Source organism: Heptranchias perlo, chromosome 1 (genome assembly GCF_035084215.1).
Source record: "Heptranchias perlo isolate sHepPer1 chromosome 1, sHepPer1.hap1, whole genome shotgun sequence".
In the NCBI taxonomy this organism is placed as follows: Eukaryota; Metazoa; Chordata; class Chondrichthyes; order Hexanchiformes; family Hexanchidae; genus Heptranchias; species Heptranchias perlo.
The window spans coordinates 37,648,013-37,665,561 of NC_090325.1; the positions used below are offsets into that span (position 1 = coordinate 37,648,013).

General features: G+C 42.7%; 1 protein-coding gene across 2 annotated transcripts in view; it reads left to right on the plus strand.

The window, feature by feature from the left end:
- Nucleotides 1-17,549, plus strand: part of LOC137321425 (WD repeat-containing protein 7) — a 644,210-nt gene that overhangs the window by 298,756 nt on the left and 327,905 nt on the right. For both annotated transcript variants that reach the window (XM_067983813.1, XM_067983820.1), the window contains one exon: nt 3,131-3,244. In XM_067983813.1, coding sequence (XP_067839914.1) covers nt 3,131-3,244 — 114 coding nt within the window. The remainder of the gene's footprint in view (nt 1-3,130; nt 3,245-17,549) is intronic.

Sequence of the window (17,549 nt, forward strand, 5' to 3'; positions counted from 1 at the left end):
TGGAATACTGTGTACAGTTCTGGTCACCCTATTATAGAAAGGATATTATTAAACTAGAAAGAGTGCAGAAAAGATTTACGAGGATGCTACCGGGACTTGATGGTTCGACTTATAGGGAGAGGTTAGACAGACTGGGACTTTTTTCCCTGGAGAGTAGGAGGTTAAGGGGTGATCTTATAGAAGTCTATAAAATAATGAGGGGCATAGATAAGGTAGATAATCAAAATCTTTCCCCAAAGGTAGGGGAGTCTATAACGAGGGGGCATAGATTTAAGGTGAGAGGGGAGAGATACAAAAGGGTCCAGAGGGGCAATTTTTTCACTCAAAGGGTGGTGAGTGTCTGGAACGAGCTGCCAGAGGCAGTAGTAGAGGCGGGTACAATTTTGTCTTTTAAAAAGCATTTGGACAGTTACATGGATAAGATGGGTATAGAGGGATATGGGCCAAGTGCAGGCAATTGGGACTAGCTTAGTGGTATAAACTGGGCGACATGGACATGTTGGGCCGAAGGGCCTGTTTCCATGTTGTAACTTCTATGATTCTATATTCAAAAAAACATGCAGTTACTTTCTTTTGGATTTTTGTTCTCAGTAATTTTCTATTGGAGGGGATGCTTCTTGCTGCACCCTCTGCCAGAGCAGACATTCCTCAACCCCTTGCTCCTTATAGTGTTTTACCAGATTCACCTGCCCTGAGCACCCATCCTTTCACCCTCCATTCCCGTCTGCTAACTGTTGCCATCTCGAGTGCCCTTGCCTTTCCATGTTCTCTTGTATCAACTGTCACCATTCCCATTCAAGCACCTATTTTCCTCCTTTCTTCTCTGCTCCACACTTTCTGCTGTCTCTCACTGCTTCTCAATGCACCGGCACCTCTTGCTGCTGCATTTCACTGCTACCACTCCCACAGTGCTCTATAACTTTCTCCCAGTGACTATTGCTGTCCCTGACAAAGATTCCTATTGCCATGCCACTGCTGGAGGACTCCCACCCCTGATCCCATACCCCAACACATCACTTCCAGTCCTGTCGCTCTGCTACCAGCTTTTCGTGCAACTCCCACTCTTTGTTCTCTCTGGCACCCAGCCCAATGTTCTTGCACCCTGTGACTTCAGCTCCCAATGCTCCCAGACCATAAATTTCCCAGTACTATCATACTCCCAGGAACCCTCCCAGATTTGAATATGACTGTCCCCCCAGCTCTGCCACAACACTCCTCCCATTACTCATCACCGCCATCCAGGTGATCCTGCATCCCCAATACTCCTCTTCCAGCACTCTGATATCCAACATTCCTCCCAATCCCTAGCACCGCCCTCCATTCCTAACAGAACATGATACCACTTCCTGCTGTTCCCAAAAGCCAGGGTCTCCTCACTACTCCGACATCCCAGAACTGCTTTCTTTCCTGTTCTATACGTGGGGACAACCGGCAATAATGATCTACCCCATGCCCTTTGCCACCACACACACATATGCAGTGTTGCAACGCCACAGGCTCCCACTACTAATACACCCCATAACCCTCTTCTTTTGCTTGTATATCTCACAACCTCCCTGTTTCCAATTCTCCCATAATGTAGAAGCACCATCTTCTGTTCTTCCACACCTATAAATCTCACACTCCAAAACTCAGCCAATATTCCGAAACCTGGGACGTTACTGTGCATTTTACATATTTTGCTTTCCTCCATACTTTTGCCTCACCATTCTTCCCTTCACCACCACCCGAAGCCTCTCTTTCTCCCTCTACCTCATCCCACAATCTCCAAGATGCTTTCAAGATAAATCTTCCACTTAAACAGTCAACCCCAACTTCTGCCTTACCCACTGTTAGATGCACACCAGCGTAAAGATAACATTCCCCCAGCACACAAATTGACATTATTGCAAATACACAGTTTCCTAAATATTAAGTATTTAACCTATATCCAAAATAATCCATACAAATTATATTGAACACAATATTTACTGTATAAAAATATATTATAACTATACATTAAAATCTGTATGTCTGTCATATCCTCCCATGAAAACTCCTATATGAAAAGTTCCTATGGATTTCTGAATTTTAAATGTGTTCATACCTACACATATTTGTATGTAACGCTTTTTTTTGGTGATGCTGATGCCTGTCACATTTTAATAAAATTTTGTTATTAATGTGAGAGTCAGTTTAAAAGAATTGCTTTGAGTCTGCTTGTTCTCGTAGGCTTTTTCCACTGGGTGACACTGTGAAGCACTTTTTTTCCCTCTTCTCAGTAGTGATTCTCCAAGACAGTCAAAGAAAATGTCATTCGTGACTTTGGTTAGTTCTATTTCAATGCTCTGGGAGGGGCAGAAACCTGATTCAAGGGAGTTAGGGGAGCGATGGACAGTGATCTGGAAGATGACAACACGTTCAAGAACCTTGGAAAAGAAAGGGAGGTTGGAGGTAGAGCGGTATTTAGCAAGGACAGAGGGTGTGATAGGTCTTGTGAAGAGAGGGGTAATGATAGTAGTTTTTTAAAGATAGGAGGCAGCAGTGCCTGAGGAGAGGGAACCATTTACAATGCTTGTTAGCATGATGCCAGTTTGGAAAATTTCAAAATCACTCCATGGTTTTATTCCACGCTATCTCTGTATCCACCATTCCTCCAATTCTGGTTTGTTGTTTGTCACCACACCCTTTGCTTCAGTATGGGTTCGGGTATAGCCTTCAGGAAGCAAGCCCCAGCACTTTGGATTTTTCTTCCTCAGCCTCTTTGCTTCGCTACCTCTCTTCCCATCTTCAAAAATCTCCAAGATTTTAGCTGCCTTGTCTGATATTCTCCCACTTCCTGTTTGTTGTCCACTGCTCTTCCTGTAAAATGTTTTAGGACATTTTGTTACATGAAAAATACTCTACACGGGTATGTTGCATATCTGGAGCCTTGCTTTGCCCATTTGAACAGCATTGCAAGTAATTGATTTGACCTCAGCCTTTCGTTCACAGTGCTCTGGGAAATACTTGCGATTACTGCACCGATTAGTGAATTGTGTGTGGCATTGGGGGTTTAAAGGCTAAAAATTAGATTTTGTTCAAATTTTACTAGAAACCAAACTTAGCCTAAAATCTTTGATCTTAACTTTTTTGACTGGTTGCTTTTTAGCTGGTGTGACAACGGAAACCATTCAAGCTGTCGGTGTAAGTCCTGATTTACAAGGGGCAGATGCCAAAGTTCAGGAAGAAGAACCTGACCTGGCAGATGATGACATTGCTGCAGGTAAGTGGTTCTGTTTTGAAATCTGTGAAGAGCATTTTCTTTTTTTCTTGTTTTTGTTTTGAAGAAATCTTAACCTAGATAAGTCTCTATGGTGCAAACCTTTATGAAAGTACAAAACTTTTGTTCTAATTATACTACATATAGCATGTAACATATAGTATAAAAAATAAAAATATTGGCAAACATCGCATGAGACCCCTAGTTTGCAGTTGGCAATGACTGCTTAGTCATTGCCAACTGCAAACTGTGATCATGCAACGTTTGAGAATTTTTTTTTGCAGTTAAAGTAACAGAATTGTCATGTGATTGTTTTCACCAACCTTTAAATTTAAACTTACTGTAACTTTTATACTTCTTAATAAAGGTTAACTCTGTAATTCAGTATGTGATGGCAATGATTTTACTATGTCCAGAGAGGCCCATTTACTGATTAAACATCTTTGCTTGCGGCCTTTGCATTTAATGTGCACAGTACCATTTATAGTCTTGTGCTATCCAGAATGGAAATTATTACCTAAGTAAATGTAATTAGGTGAATATTGCTTTGCATAATGGTGTTGCAGACCTTGGCAAACACGATGAGAATTACTCTGTCTTCAGGTGTCATTTCTTGGTAAATTAGATTTGTATTTTGACTTTGAGTACTTTGGGAATTGTTCATTAGACATTGCTATTTTACCCTTAATTGCTTAGGTACTTGTAACCAAATAGTGGCTCGAGCATCTATCTCATAAATTTTGATCAGCAAGTGTCGTAATTGAGAGTGACAACTGTGACACCAAAGGAACATTGATTCCAGTGTACTCAAAGATTATGAGTTGGAATCTTTCATAGCTTTTTTTGTGAGTCAATAACATAATTTAAGACCAAAAATAGCATATCTATGATAAATTGAATGTTTAATTTGAATAGGCTTTCTTTCTCCATTGCTAATTTTTGTAACTCCAAAAATATTTAAATTCAAAAATGGCTGCAGTCCTCTGATAGTGGTACACGAGAATGTAAAGCAATTGCATAACATTTATTTTCTAGCTGCTTTTAATAAATTCCTAAGAATTTCAACTTTAAACCATTGATAAATGACAGCTTTGTTGGTTGTGGTTTTTCAAAATTGGGCTTTCAGAATGTTATCATTTTATGCTAACAGCGAAGCAGAACTGAACCATTTTCAGGACAACCAAATTGAAAAATATCTAGCCAGGATACTATTAAAGGAACACTCCAGGACAAAGCACGTGAAGGCCATTATTCTTCAGCAGTTGGCTGTAAAGCCATAGTTTTGATTTTTTTTTAAACAAAAAAAGTTTTCTGTTGTTTGTTTCACTACATTTCTGTGGCCGGATCCTCTCCTTTCCCTTTTAAAAAAATGCATATGGTGCTGCCTTTTGCTTTTTGTAGAGTAACAAGAGTGCTGAAAGCTGAGGCTAGAAAAACGAACAAGTATTTTAGCAAACAGAATATCAAATCAGTAGAGTCTGATGCAGTCATGTTGAAGGTATACAGCACTCTGGTCAGGCTGCATCTTGACGACAACGTTCAGTTATGGTCATTGAAAAACAAGAGAACTATCCCAAGTCCTGGAGGTTGTGAAGGGAAGGACCACATGGCTAATTCTGAGTGTTAGATGACTGAATTATGACAGAAGATTAGAGAAACTTGCTGTTAGTTTTGAAAGGAGGAAACTGAGCTGGTCTTGTAGAGGTTTGGAAGACTGTAAGTGGAATAGGAAAAGTTTGTCCAGTGTTTTCAAGTTAATCAAGGATATAGCGCCATAGTATAGGCTTGTAAAAGGCAAATACAATACTAATGTCAGGAAGCATTTCTTCACACAAAGATTGATTATTATCTGAAAAAGTCTTTCAGGTAGGCTTGTGGAGGAAAACTCTCAGCAAACATTCAAGAGACAGTTGGACTCTGATGGTGGGACTGAGAGGCCCGACGATTTTACAGTGGTTTGTTTTTCTCTAATTGGAGCTGCCTTTTTTCAGTTGAGCAGATGTATATAAAGTCATTGGTTTAATCCTGGAGTTTTCCTTTAGCTATACAATAGGAATAATAAAACAATTGTAAGACGATAACAACTTAACTTTAACATAGAAAAGTGTCCCATAGCACTTCTCAGAAGCATAATCAGACAAAAACTGATGCCTAGCCAAAGGAGAAGTTATTAGGGGTGACGAAAAACTTCGCCAAAGAGGTGAGTTTTAAGGACGGTCTTAAAGGAGAGAGAGGTGCAGACAAAGGGGTTTAGGAAGCGAATTCCAGAGCGTAGGGCCTGGACGGCTGATGGCATACCTGCCAGTGGTTGGGTGAAAGGAGTGGGGGATGCACAAGAGGCCAGACTTGGAGGCATGCAGAGTTCTCAGGAATGCAGGGCTGGAGAAGGTTACAGAGATAGAGAGGGTCAAGGACATGAAGGGATTTAAACAGGAAGATGAACATTTTAAATTTGAGGCATTAGGTGACTGGGAGCCAATGTAGGTCAGCAAGTACGGGGGTGATGGGTGTGCTTGGTAAGGGATAGGATATAGGCAGCAGAGTTTTGGATGAGCTGAAGTTTATAGAGGGTGGAGGATGTCAGGCCAGTCAGGAGAGCATTGGAATAGTCAAGTCTTGAGGTCATGATGTGGAGATGCCGGTGATGGACTGGGGTTGACAATTGTAAACAATTTTACAACACCAAGTTATAGTCCAGCAATTTTATTTTAAATTCACAAGCTTTCGGAGGCTTCCTCCTTCGTCAGGTGAACGATGTGAAAAGGGTTTTCACATCGTTCACCTGACGAAGGAGGAAGCCTCCGAAAGCTTGTGAATTTAAAATAAAATTGCTGGACTATAACTAAGTCTTGAGGTGACAGAGGCATAGATGAGGGTTTCAGCAGAAAATGGGCTAAGGCAGGGGATAAGAGGAGTGATGATACGGAGGTGGATGTAGGTGGATTTGTAATGGAGCGGATATGGGGGTCGGAAGTTCAGTTCAGGGTCAAATAGGATGTGAGGTTGTGAACAGTCTGGGACAGTGGCTGAGGACGATGGTTTCGCTCTTCCCAATATTTAACTGGAGAAAATTGTGGCTTCTGGTTTGTGAATGTTTAGTAGGTGGTTTGTGGACTGATGATTTCATATAGTTTATGTTTCTTTTTAAATTCTTCTTTATCTGTAGTGAGTTATGGCTGTAAAAGCTGATTCTAATCAAATCTTTGAAATACTTATTTACTGAATTTTCTATAAAAATATCCTATTGGGATATTCTGTTTTTTAAAAAAAATGGAAACTTTGTGGTCGTTTGGACAAATTGGAGTGCAATTTTTATCTAAGAACTATAGGATCAAATAAGATTTTATACAATGAGGTTAATGTAAGACGTGTGACAGTAAGAAAATAATCTAAATATTACTGGAACATCATTCAACATTCCTACAGACATTGCTGTCCTGAATGAGAAACATATTGGATTTTTGTGTATACTTTGCTCTGTTCAGGGGTTTGTCGAGTTTAAATTAGAGACCAGATTTAAAATAATACTATTTATTTTTAAAGTGGTTATTTTAATTTCAGAGAAACTATACTTAAAAAGTATGGGCTTTATGTCATTATAAGTTATGATTTACTGCCATTTGTGTGGACTTACTTTCTCATTTTATAGAATGTTGTCAATCAATTATTATTCATTAAAATTTTCTGAATTTATAAATAATCTACTTCTCAGCCAGTCAGTATAAGGATAATGTAATAAAAACAAAAAATGCTGGAAACATTGAACAGGTTGGTGAGCATCTTTGGAGAGAATAGCTAAGTTAATGTTAGAGGAAGAGCCCATTTGTACAGATTAGCTATGATCTAAGTAAATGGCAGAACAGGCTCGAGGGGCTGAATGGCCTCCTCCTGTTCCTGTATAGATCTTTTGTCAGAACTGACAAAGGGTCTACACCCGAAATGTTAATTTATCTGTTCTTTCCAAAAATATTGAATGACCTGCAGATTGGTTCCAGCATTTTTTGTTTTTGTTTTAGATTTTCAGCATCTGTCATATTTTGCTTTTTGTTTAATGATGGTATAGTGTTTTGATTTTGGTTATTCAGATCCAACTATGTGGAAGATGGTTAGCTTTGTTGTAATAATGAATATAAATGCTAAAATAAAAATGGGCTATTGACTATATGCTGTCACTTTGATGACCTTGGCTTCATTCCATATTATTGGACTGGTCCATTATATAGGAACATAGTAACAGGAATAGGCCATTCAGCTGCTCTAGCCTGTTCTGCCATTCTACGAAATCCATTTACCCACCTTTGCTTCATATCTCTTGATACCCTTATCCAACAAAAGTATTTCGGGGGAAAGAGTTCCAGAGTTCCACTATCCTTTGTGTGAACAAATGCAGCCTGATTTCACTCCTAAATGATCTAATTTTAAGATTATGACGCCTTGTTCTGGATTTCCCCCACAAGAGGAAATAGTTTCTCTGTATCTACCCTATCAATTTATCCTTTAAAACATCTTGATTAGACCTCCCTCTACCTTCTAAACTCAAGGCAATACAAATCAAGTGTAAGCAACATATCCTCATAATTTAACTCTTTAAGCCCTAGTGTCATTCTGATGAATCTACTCTGTACCCCCTCTGGGCCAATATATCCTTTGAGGTTTGGTGCTTAAAAAATGAACGTGGTACTCCAGATGAGGTCTGAACAAAGCTCTGTATAACTGAAGCATAATTTCCTCACTTTTGTATTCTAACCCCCCTTGAGATAAAGGTCAACATTCTATTAGCCTTTTTGATTATTTTTTGTACCTGTGCACTAGCTTTTAGGGATTTGTGACATAGCCATCCAAACCCCTTTGCTCCTCCACAGCTCACAGTCTCACATTTGTGTTTCTTGGATCCAAGACCAACCTTATTGAATTATTTGAAGAAGTAACAGAAAAGGTAAACAAGAGTAATGCAGTAGATGTAATATATTTGGACTTTCAAAAGGCCTTCAATCAGGTACTGCATAGTAGACTTATGACTAAGGTCAGAGCATGTGGAGTCAGGGTACAAGTAGCAGAATAGATAGCAAGCTGGCTACGAAACAGAAAACAGAGAGTGGTGGTTAAAGATAATTACTCAGACTGGCAAAAGATGGGAAGTGGCGTTCCACAAGGATCGGTGCTGGGATCACTGTTGTTCACCATTTACATAAACGATTTGGATTTGAGAATCAGAAGTACAATTTTAAAATTTGCGGACGACACCAAGTTGGGGACTGTAGTTAATACTGAGGAGGACTGCGACAAAATACAATTAATAAACTTGCAGAATGGGCGTGTGATTGGCAAATGAATTTCAATATAGATAGATGTGAGGTGGTACATTTTGGTAGGAAGAATGAGGAGGCCACATACTCCTTAGATAATATGGTCTAAATGGGGTAGAGGAGCAGAGGGATCTGGGGATACAGTTGCGGGGGAGCCCAGAACTCGGGGCCATAAATATAAGATAGTTACTAATTTATCCAATAGGGAATTCAGGAGAAACTTCTTCACTTAGAGTGTGGTTAGAATGTGGAACTCGAATTCGCTACAACAAGGAGTAATTGAGGCAACTAGCATAGATGTATTTAAGGGGAAGCTAGATAACGACGTGAGAGAGAAAGGAATAGAAGGATATGTTGATGGGGCTAGATGAAGAAGGGTGGGAGGAGGCCCGTGTGGAGCATAAACACTGGCATGGACCTGTTGGGCCGAATGGCCTGTTTCTGTACTGTATATTCTATGCGAAAAGAAATGGATGACTTCACACTTCCCCACATTGAACCCCATTTGCCATAATTTTTCCCATCTACTTAGTCTGTCTATGTAACTTCCTGCTCCCATCTACACAGCTTACTGTGCCTCCTAATTTAGTATTATCTGCAAACTTGGATATACAACTCTCGATTCATTCATCCAAGTCTTTAATATATATGGTAAAGAGCTGAGTCCCCAGTACAGATCCAATACAGGGAACATCACTTGTCACATCCCACCAATCAGAGAACATCCCCATTATCCCTACTCTCTGTCTCCTACTTCCCAACCAAATGCCAACACAAGAAACAAGTTTACCTCCAATTCCATGCACTTTCATTTTTGCTGCTAATCTCTTGTGCGGAACCTCATCAAATACCTTCTGCAGGTTCATATAGGCAGCATCCACAGACACTTCCCTATCCACCATGCTAGAGATCGCCTCAAAAAATTCAACTAGATTAGTCAGACATGACCAACCCTTCACAAATCCATGCTGACTCTCTTTGTCCAAGTGCTCAGTCACTCTGTCCCTGGTGATAGATTCCAGTAATTTGTCCACAACTGATGTTAAACTGACAGATTTCTCCCTTCTTAAATAATGGAGTGGCATTTGCAATTTTCCAATCCAAAAGGACAATTCCTTAATCTAGAGAGCTTTGGAAAATTATGATTAACACGTCTGCAATTTCCTCACCTATTTGTTTTATTACATTGTGGTGGAAACCATCAGGTCTTGGATATTTGACCATCTTAGGTCCCATTACTTTCTCCATTACCATTTTTTTTATATTAAATTCCTGCCCTTGACTAATTTATAGGTTCCATTGTACCACTGGTAATTTTTTCCTCTTTCCTCTGATGTGAAAATGGATACAAGGTGCTAATTTCACAATGCTGCCATTTCCTTCTTAGCCATTATATTCTCACCTGCATTGTTTTTAAAGAGTTCATATTCCCCGTTATCGTGTATTTAATATATTTATAAAATCTTTTACTGTTAGCTTTGATATTCCTTGCAAATATTTTTCACATCCCCTTTTTGCACCTCTTATTACTTTCTTTCTGTCCATACGTTGCTTTTTAAAGCTCTTCTAGCCTGTTGGATTTCCACTTTTCTCTTTGTGTAAGCCTTTTAATTTAGCTTGATACTGTGTCTAATGTCATTTGCTGACCATGGCTGCTTAACTACACAAGTGGAGCTTTTGCCTTTTTGGAGTATGTTCTGATTTTGTATCATACTAAATACTTCTTTGATACTTCTCACTGTTTGTATTTAGGTTTACCCATTAACAGTTTAGCCCAGTTTACTGCGCTCAATTCATTTCTAATCACTTTGAAGTTTGTCTTACCTAGATTTAGAACCTTGGTTTGAGACTCTTCCCTTCTCTCTTCTTCCTCTCAAACCTAATATCAAATTCAATCATATTATGGTCACTATTTGCAAGATGTTTACTTACCATCTGATTGTTAACTAATTCTGCTTCGTTGCTCATCACTAAATCTAGTATAGCTAATTTCCTTGTTAGTTCCAAAACATGTTGCTCTAGAAAACTGTCCCGAATACATTTTAGACATTCACTGCCTTTAATAGTATCATAGTATGTTACAGCACAGAAGGAGGCCATTTGGCCCATCGAGTCTGTGCCGGTTCTTTGAAAGAGCTATCCAATTAGTCCCACTCCCCAGCTCTTTCTCCATAGCCCTGTAATTTTTTTTCCTTCAAGTGTTCATCCAATTCCCTTTTGAAAGTTATTATTGAATCTGCTTCCACCACCCTTTCAGGAAGTGCATTCCAGATTATAACAACTCTCTGTGTAGAAAAATGTTTCATTATGTTGCCTCTTTTTTTTGCCAATCACCTTAAATCTGTGTCCTCTGGTTACTGACCCTTCTGCCACTGGAAACAGTTTCTCCTTATATCTTGTTACATCTTAGTAAGCACTGCTATGTAGTTATCACAAATAGAATAACACTAAAGTTGGTAAATTACCATTTTAAATTCACTCTGCATTTGCATCTGTAGCAAGCTCCTTGCTCATCTCCACCCCCGCACCCGCCCCCCCTCAACCTCGGTAATGACGTTGACTGTCAAGGGGAGGTGGTTAGACTCTCTCTTATTGGAGATGGTCATTGCCTGGCACTTGTCTGCATGAATGTTACTTGCCACTTATCAGCCCAAGGCTGGATGTTGTCCAGGTCTTGCTGCTTGCGGGCATGGACTGCTTCATTATCTGAAGGAATGGTAACTGAACACTGTGCAATCATCAGCGAACATCCCCACTTCTGACCTTATGATGGAGGGAAGATCATTGATGAAGCAGCTGAAGATGGTTGGGTCTAGGACACTGCCCTGAGGAACTCCTGCAGCAATGTCCTGGGTCTGAGATGATTGGCCTCCAACAACCATTACCATCTTCCTTTGTGCTAGGTATGACTCCAGCCACTGGATAGTTTTCCCCCTGATTCCCATTGACTTCAATTTTACTAGGGCTCCTTGATGCCCCACTCAGTCAAATACTGCCTTGATGTCAAGGGCAGTCACACCCATCTCACCTCTGGAATTCAGCTCTTTTGTCCATGTTTGGACCAAGGCTGTAAAGAGGTCTGGAGCCGAGTGGTCCTGGCGGAACCCAAACTGAGCATCGGTGAGCAGGTTATTGGTGAGTAAGTGCCGCATGATAGCACTGTCGATGACACCTTCCGTCACTTTGCTGATGATTGAGAGTAGGCTGATGGAGGGTAATTGGCTGGTCTGGATTTGACCTTTTTGTGGACAGGACATACCTGGGCAATTTTTCACTTTGTCAGGTAGATGCCAGTGTTGTAGATATACTGGAACAGTTTGGCTAGAGGCACGGCTAGTTCTGGAGCACAAGGCTTCAGCACTACAGCCGGAATGTTGTCGAGGCCCGTAGCCTTTGCTGTATCCAGCTATTTCTTCATATCATGTGGAGTGAATCGAATTGGTTGAAGACTGGCTTCTGTGATGGTGGGGACCTAGGGAGGAGGCAGAGATGGATCATCCACTCGGCACTTCTGGCTGAAGATGTTTGCAAACGCTTCAGGCTTTTCTTTTGCACTCGCGTGCTGGGCTCTGCTGTCATTGAGGATGGGAATGTTCACAGAGCCTCCTCCTCCCGTTAGTTGTTTAATTGTCCACCACCATTCACGACTGGATGTGGCAGGACTGCAGAGCTTTGATCTGATCCGTTGGTTGTGGAATTGCTTAGCTCTGTCTATAGCAGCTGCTTCCGTTGTTTAGCATGCATGTAGTCCTGTGTTTTAGCTAAACCAGGTTAGCACCTCATTTTTGGTTACGCCTGGTGCTGCTCCTGGCCTGTTCTTCTACACTCCTCATTGAACCAGGGTTGATCCCCTGGCTTGTTGGTAATGGTAGAGTGAGGGATATGCTGGGCCATGTGGTTACAGATTGTGGTGGAATACAATTCTGCTGCTGCTGATGGCCCACAGCACCTCATGGACGCCCAGTTTTGAATCTATCCCATTTAGCACAGTGGTAGTGCCACACAACACGATGGATGGTGTCTTCACTGTGAAGACGGGCTCGGTTGCTTCAGGATAGATAATTACCCCTTTACTGAGTTATTTTGAACCTGGAATCCATGTGGTTTGCCCATCACATGCTCCTGCCCTCTGCTGAACTGCATGGTTCGACTACTAATTGAATTTATTACAATAAATTAATTTACAAACATGCAAAAATGAATTCAGCAGAACAATATTAAACTTAAGCACAACTTAAAAATAAAGCTCTCAAGAAACACAATCCCTTTTTAGAATTTTAAAAACTGAATCCTTTTATGATTTTTTATGTATAGATGCACACCTCTGCACCTATAGAATTCTGACTCATTACCGTGGTGTAAAAATGCAGTTGAATTAAAATAAACTGAAAATCTTTGGGTTGCTGCCCAGATGCTCCCCTCCCTTACTTTGACAGAAGAAGCCAGCATCTTTAAAAAAGTCTCTTGTTCTCCAACATACTAGTAATTATAACAATTATTTCTATCATCAAGTAAATAGGGATCTTGGTCATGCCTGAAACAAAGCATTTTGGAATTTCTGTCTGATCTGACACTCTGTTAATGGTTGTAAGAATCTTGAACAACAAGCACCATTTCTTCTCTAACTTGATTGAATTTTTCGAGGAGGTGACAAGGAGGGTCGATGAGAGTAGCGCAATTGATGTTGTCTACATGGATTTTAGCAAGGCTTTTGACAAGGTCCCACGTGGCAGATTGGTCAAAATAGTAAAGGCCCATGGGGTCCAAGGGAATGTGGCAAATTGGATCCAAAATTGGCTCAGTGGCAGGAAGCAAAGGGTAATGGTCAACAGGTGTTTTTGCGACTGGAAGGCTGTTTCCAGTGGGGTGCCACAGGGCTCGGTACTAGGTCCGTTGCTTTTTGTGGTTATACAGTAACGATTTGGACTTAAACGTAAGGGACATGATTAAGAAATTTGCGGATGACACAAAGATAGGCTATGTGGTTGATAGTGAGGAGGAAAGCTGTAGACTGCAGGAAGATATCAATGGACTGGTCAGATGGGCAGAAAAGTGGCAAATGGAGTTCAATCCGGAGAAGTGTGAGGTAATGCATTTGGGGAGAGCGAACAAGGCAAGGGAATACACAATAAATGGAGGATACTGACAGGTGTAGAGGAAGTGAGGGACCTTGGAGTGCATGTCTACAGATCCCTGAAGGTAGCAGGACAGGTAGATAAGGTGGTTAAGAAGGCATATGGAATGCTTTCCTTTATTAGCTGAGGCATGGAATATAAAAGCAGGGATGTTATGCTGGAACTGTATAAATCAGTTGTTAAGCCACAGCTCGAGTACTGCACAGAGTTCTGGTCACCACATTACAGGAAGGATGTAATTGCTCTAGAGAGGGTGCAGAGGAGATTTACGAGGATGTTGCCAGGACTGGAGAATTTTAGCTATGATGACAGATTAGATAGGCTGGGGTTCTTTTCCTTGGAACAGAGGAGGCTGAGGGGTGATTTGATTGAGATATACAAAATGATGAGGAGCCTAGATAGAGTAGATAGGAAGGACCTATTTCCCTGAGCGGAGGGGTCAATAACCAGGGGGCATAGATTTAAAGTGATTGGTAGAAGGATTAGAGCGGAAATGAGGAAAACCTTTTTCATCTAGAGGGTGGTGTGGGTCTGGAACTCACTGCCTGAGAGAGTGGTAGATGCAGAAACCCTCAACTCATTTAAAAAAAATACCTGGATGTGCATCTGAAGAGCCATGACCTGCAAGGCTACGGACCAAATGCGGGAAAGTGGGATTAGGCTGGATGGCTCGTTCCTCAGCCGGCGCAGACATGATGGGCTCAGTGGCCTCCTTCTGTGCCGTAAATTTTCTATGATTCTATTCTCATAGTGGCAAACTTGTTCACATTAACATTTCACTAATTGGAGGCACTAGACAGACAGCCTTTACCTGTTTGGATTTTGTTTATGGACAAGAATATAAACAGAGGTGAGTTGCCTTCTCTTGAACTAACAGCTAGTTCTCTAAATCTGCAGGAAGGGCCTCCCTCCTCTGGCATTACCTGGTTGCACACCTTCTTCTCATATTAGTTGCCTCTGATTTGTAAAAGGGAAAAAAGAAACTGCATAACAGAAACCTGGAATAAAAACAGAAAATGCTGGAAATATAGAGTAGGTCCATCTGCATTTGAAAGAGAAAAGACTGAACTTCTGTTAGAACAGAATTGTTTAAACCCGATGGAAGGTCTGGCCCCTGACCCACATCGGCTCCCTGTCTCTAAATACCTCCATTTTAAAATTTTCATCCTCGTGTTCAAATCCCTCCATAGCCTCACCCCTCCTTATTTCTGTAACCTCCTCCAGCCCTACAACCCTCCAAGATCTGTACACTCCTCCAACTCTGGCCTCTTGTCCATACCCCCTTTCCTTCACACCACCATTGTTGGCCGTGTCTTCAGCTACCTGTGCCCTAAGCTCTAGAATTCCCTCCCTAGAGAAGGAATATGGTATTGAGATAGAGGGCCCGATGTTACCAGGGCTGCGGGTTCTCGGCGGTGGGGGGCACGCGCCCGGCGAAATCAGTCAGCTCCCCGCGCGATCGTCGCACAATTGGATCCACTTACCTTCTCCTCCGGGTTCCCCACTGCTGATCTGCACGTCGGGCGGGCTGCGCATGCGCAGTAAGATCTGTCAGCTGGAGGAGCTCTAAAGGGGCAGTCCTCCACTGACAGATGCTGCTACAAACAGAAAAAATTACAGCATGGAGCAGCCCAGGGGGAAGGCTGCTCCCAGTTTAATGATGCCTCACTCCAGGTATCAATACATGGGGTGAGGAGGAGGGGGAGGACAGAGATCTTCCCCCCGGCGGGCAGGAGGAAGCGGCCTGCCTCTGCCACCAGGAAGGCCTGGCTCGAGGTGGCAGAGGAGGTCACCAGCACCACCAACATATCGCCCACCTGCATACAGTGCAGGAGGCGCTCCAATGACCTCAGTAGGTCAGCCGAAGTGAGTACACTTACTCTTTCCCCTACACTCCGTCTGCCACATCACCGCCCCCACCCCACATCTCCTTCTGCACTGCCAACACTACTCTGTCACATCACCCCTCACACCCACTCAAACCTCATCCTCATCTTACCTGCACCTACTCACCTCGCCAGTACTCATCCCGCCACTACCACTCAACCCAATCCTCATACAATCTCATGGCTCTATCTCATACTCACCCTCTCGTGCATCTCTTTCACGGTCAGCCTCACTCAACCTGCCACTACCTGTGCTGCAGCCACAGGGCATGCATCACATATGTGCAGTAGGCAGCGTAAGGCAAACGTGTCGTGAGCATGAAGGGGATGCACAAGGGTGTTTGAGGGTTTGTCATGGTTGTTACTTATATTGAATTTCGGACCAACTCACATTACATATTATACTGGCACCACTACTGCCATGTCTTCGCAAATCTTGTCTGGTTTGTGCAATAATGCCCTTTCCTGAGGATCACTATGAAGACCCACAACTGATGCCACCCATTGTGTCACTGCAGAGTGGGTGTAGGTGTATTTGCAGGGCTCTTTTGTGCAGACAGCTGAGAGACGTCGGCGATGTCCCCGGTGGCCCCTTGGAAGGATGCGGAGGAGAAGTTGTTGAGGGCAGTGGTGACTTTGACAGCGACAGGTAAGAAGATGGTGCTCGGGCCACTGGGAGCAGCTCGGCATGAAGGAGGCTGCAGATGTCCACGACTACATGTCGAGTGACTCTGAGCCTCCGAGTGCACTGCTGCTCAGAGAGGTCCAGGAAGCAGAGCCTCGGCCTGTGGACCCTGTGGCGAGGGTAGTGCCCTCTGCGACGCATCTCTCTGCGGTTCCCCTCCCTCCTGCTGTGCAGGTGGATGTGTCACAGCACTGTGTTGTGGAGCTCCACGTGTCAGAGGTGGACGGCGTGGATGGCGAGGCTGGTGATGCTGTTTGCCCTTCGAGGAGGTCATGACTGCAGCTACGGCGGCCCCCATCCGGAAGATAGGTATATGTCTCTGGACCTCGGGGTAAGTGTGCAAGTTGGTGACTTTGATTGTCAGGAGGAGGGTGGTGGAGGCCAAACTTTGTCCAAAGTGACAGAGTGGCCTCCTGCAATGAGTGAGGGTCTCCCCCCCCCCCCCACCTGTCAAATGGACCTTTGCAGCAGCCACAGGCTGACAGCTGCAACAGGTCCATTTGAACTGGGAGTGTTTCCCCCAGTGTGGGAAACAGTCCCAGTTTGCTCTAAAATCCCACCCCTCCTCACATAATCCCTTAATCAGGTCAGTTAATGACCTGAACAAGCAAAATAAATAGCTTCAAGTGACATCCCGCTGGCTTTAATTGCCTGCGGGATTCCCACCAGCGGGGGCTGCGCGCGCACGCCGGCGCGTCAGTGGGGAACCCGGATGTGAGCGGGTTGGAGTCGGGCTCCCGACCCACTCCGGAATTCTCCGATTTTCGGAGCCCCCCCCGCCAGGAACACACCCGATAGCGGGTGCTAAAATGACGCCCAGAGGATCAGCCATGATCATAATGAATGGTGCAGCAGGCTCAAAGGGCCGAATGGCCGACTCCTGCTCCTATTTTCTATGTTTCTATGTTAAACCTCTCTGCCTCTCCACCTACCTCTCCTCCTTTAAGACCTTCCTTAAAACCTACCTCTTTGAACAAGCTTTTGGTCACGAATCCTAATGCCTCCTTCTTTGGTTCAGTGTCAATTTTTGTCTGATTGTGTTCCTGTGAAATGCCTTGGGATGTTTTCCAAGATTAAAGATGCTATATAAATGCAAGTTGTTGCCTACACACAAAGCATTAAACTATCTTATCAGATGGTGACGGGCCTTCTTTGTATTTCTCGCATTTTCTGTTTTTATTTCCTCTTATTTTTATTTTCCATTTGTATTGAGGTCAATTTTCAGTAACAGAATCAAAAGTTAATAGTTCTGCTTAAGGAATACATTTGCCTTTATCTGTTTTCTGTCCAGTAGAG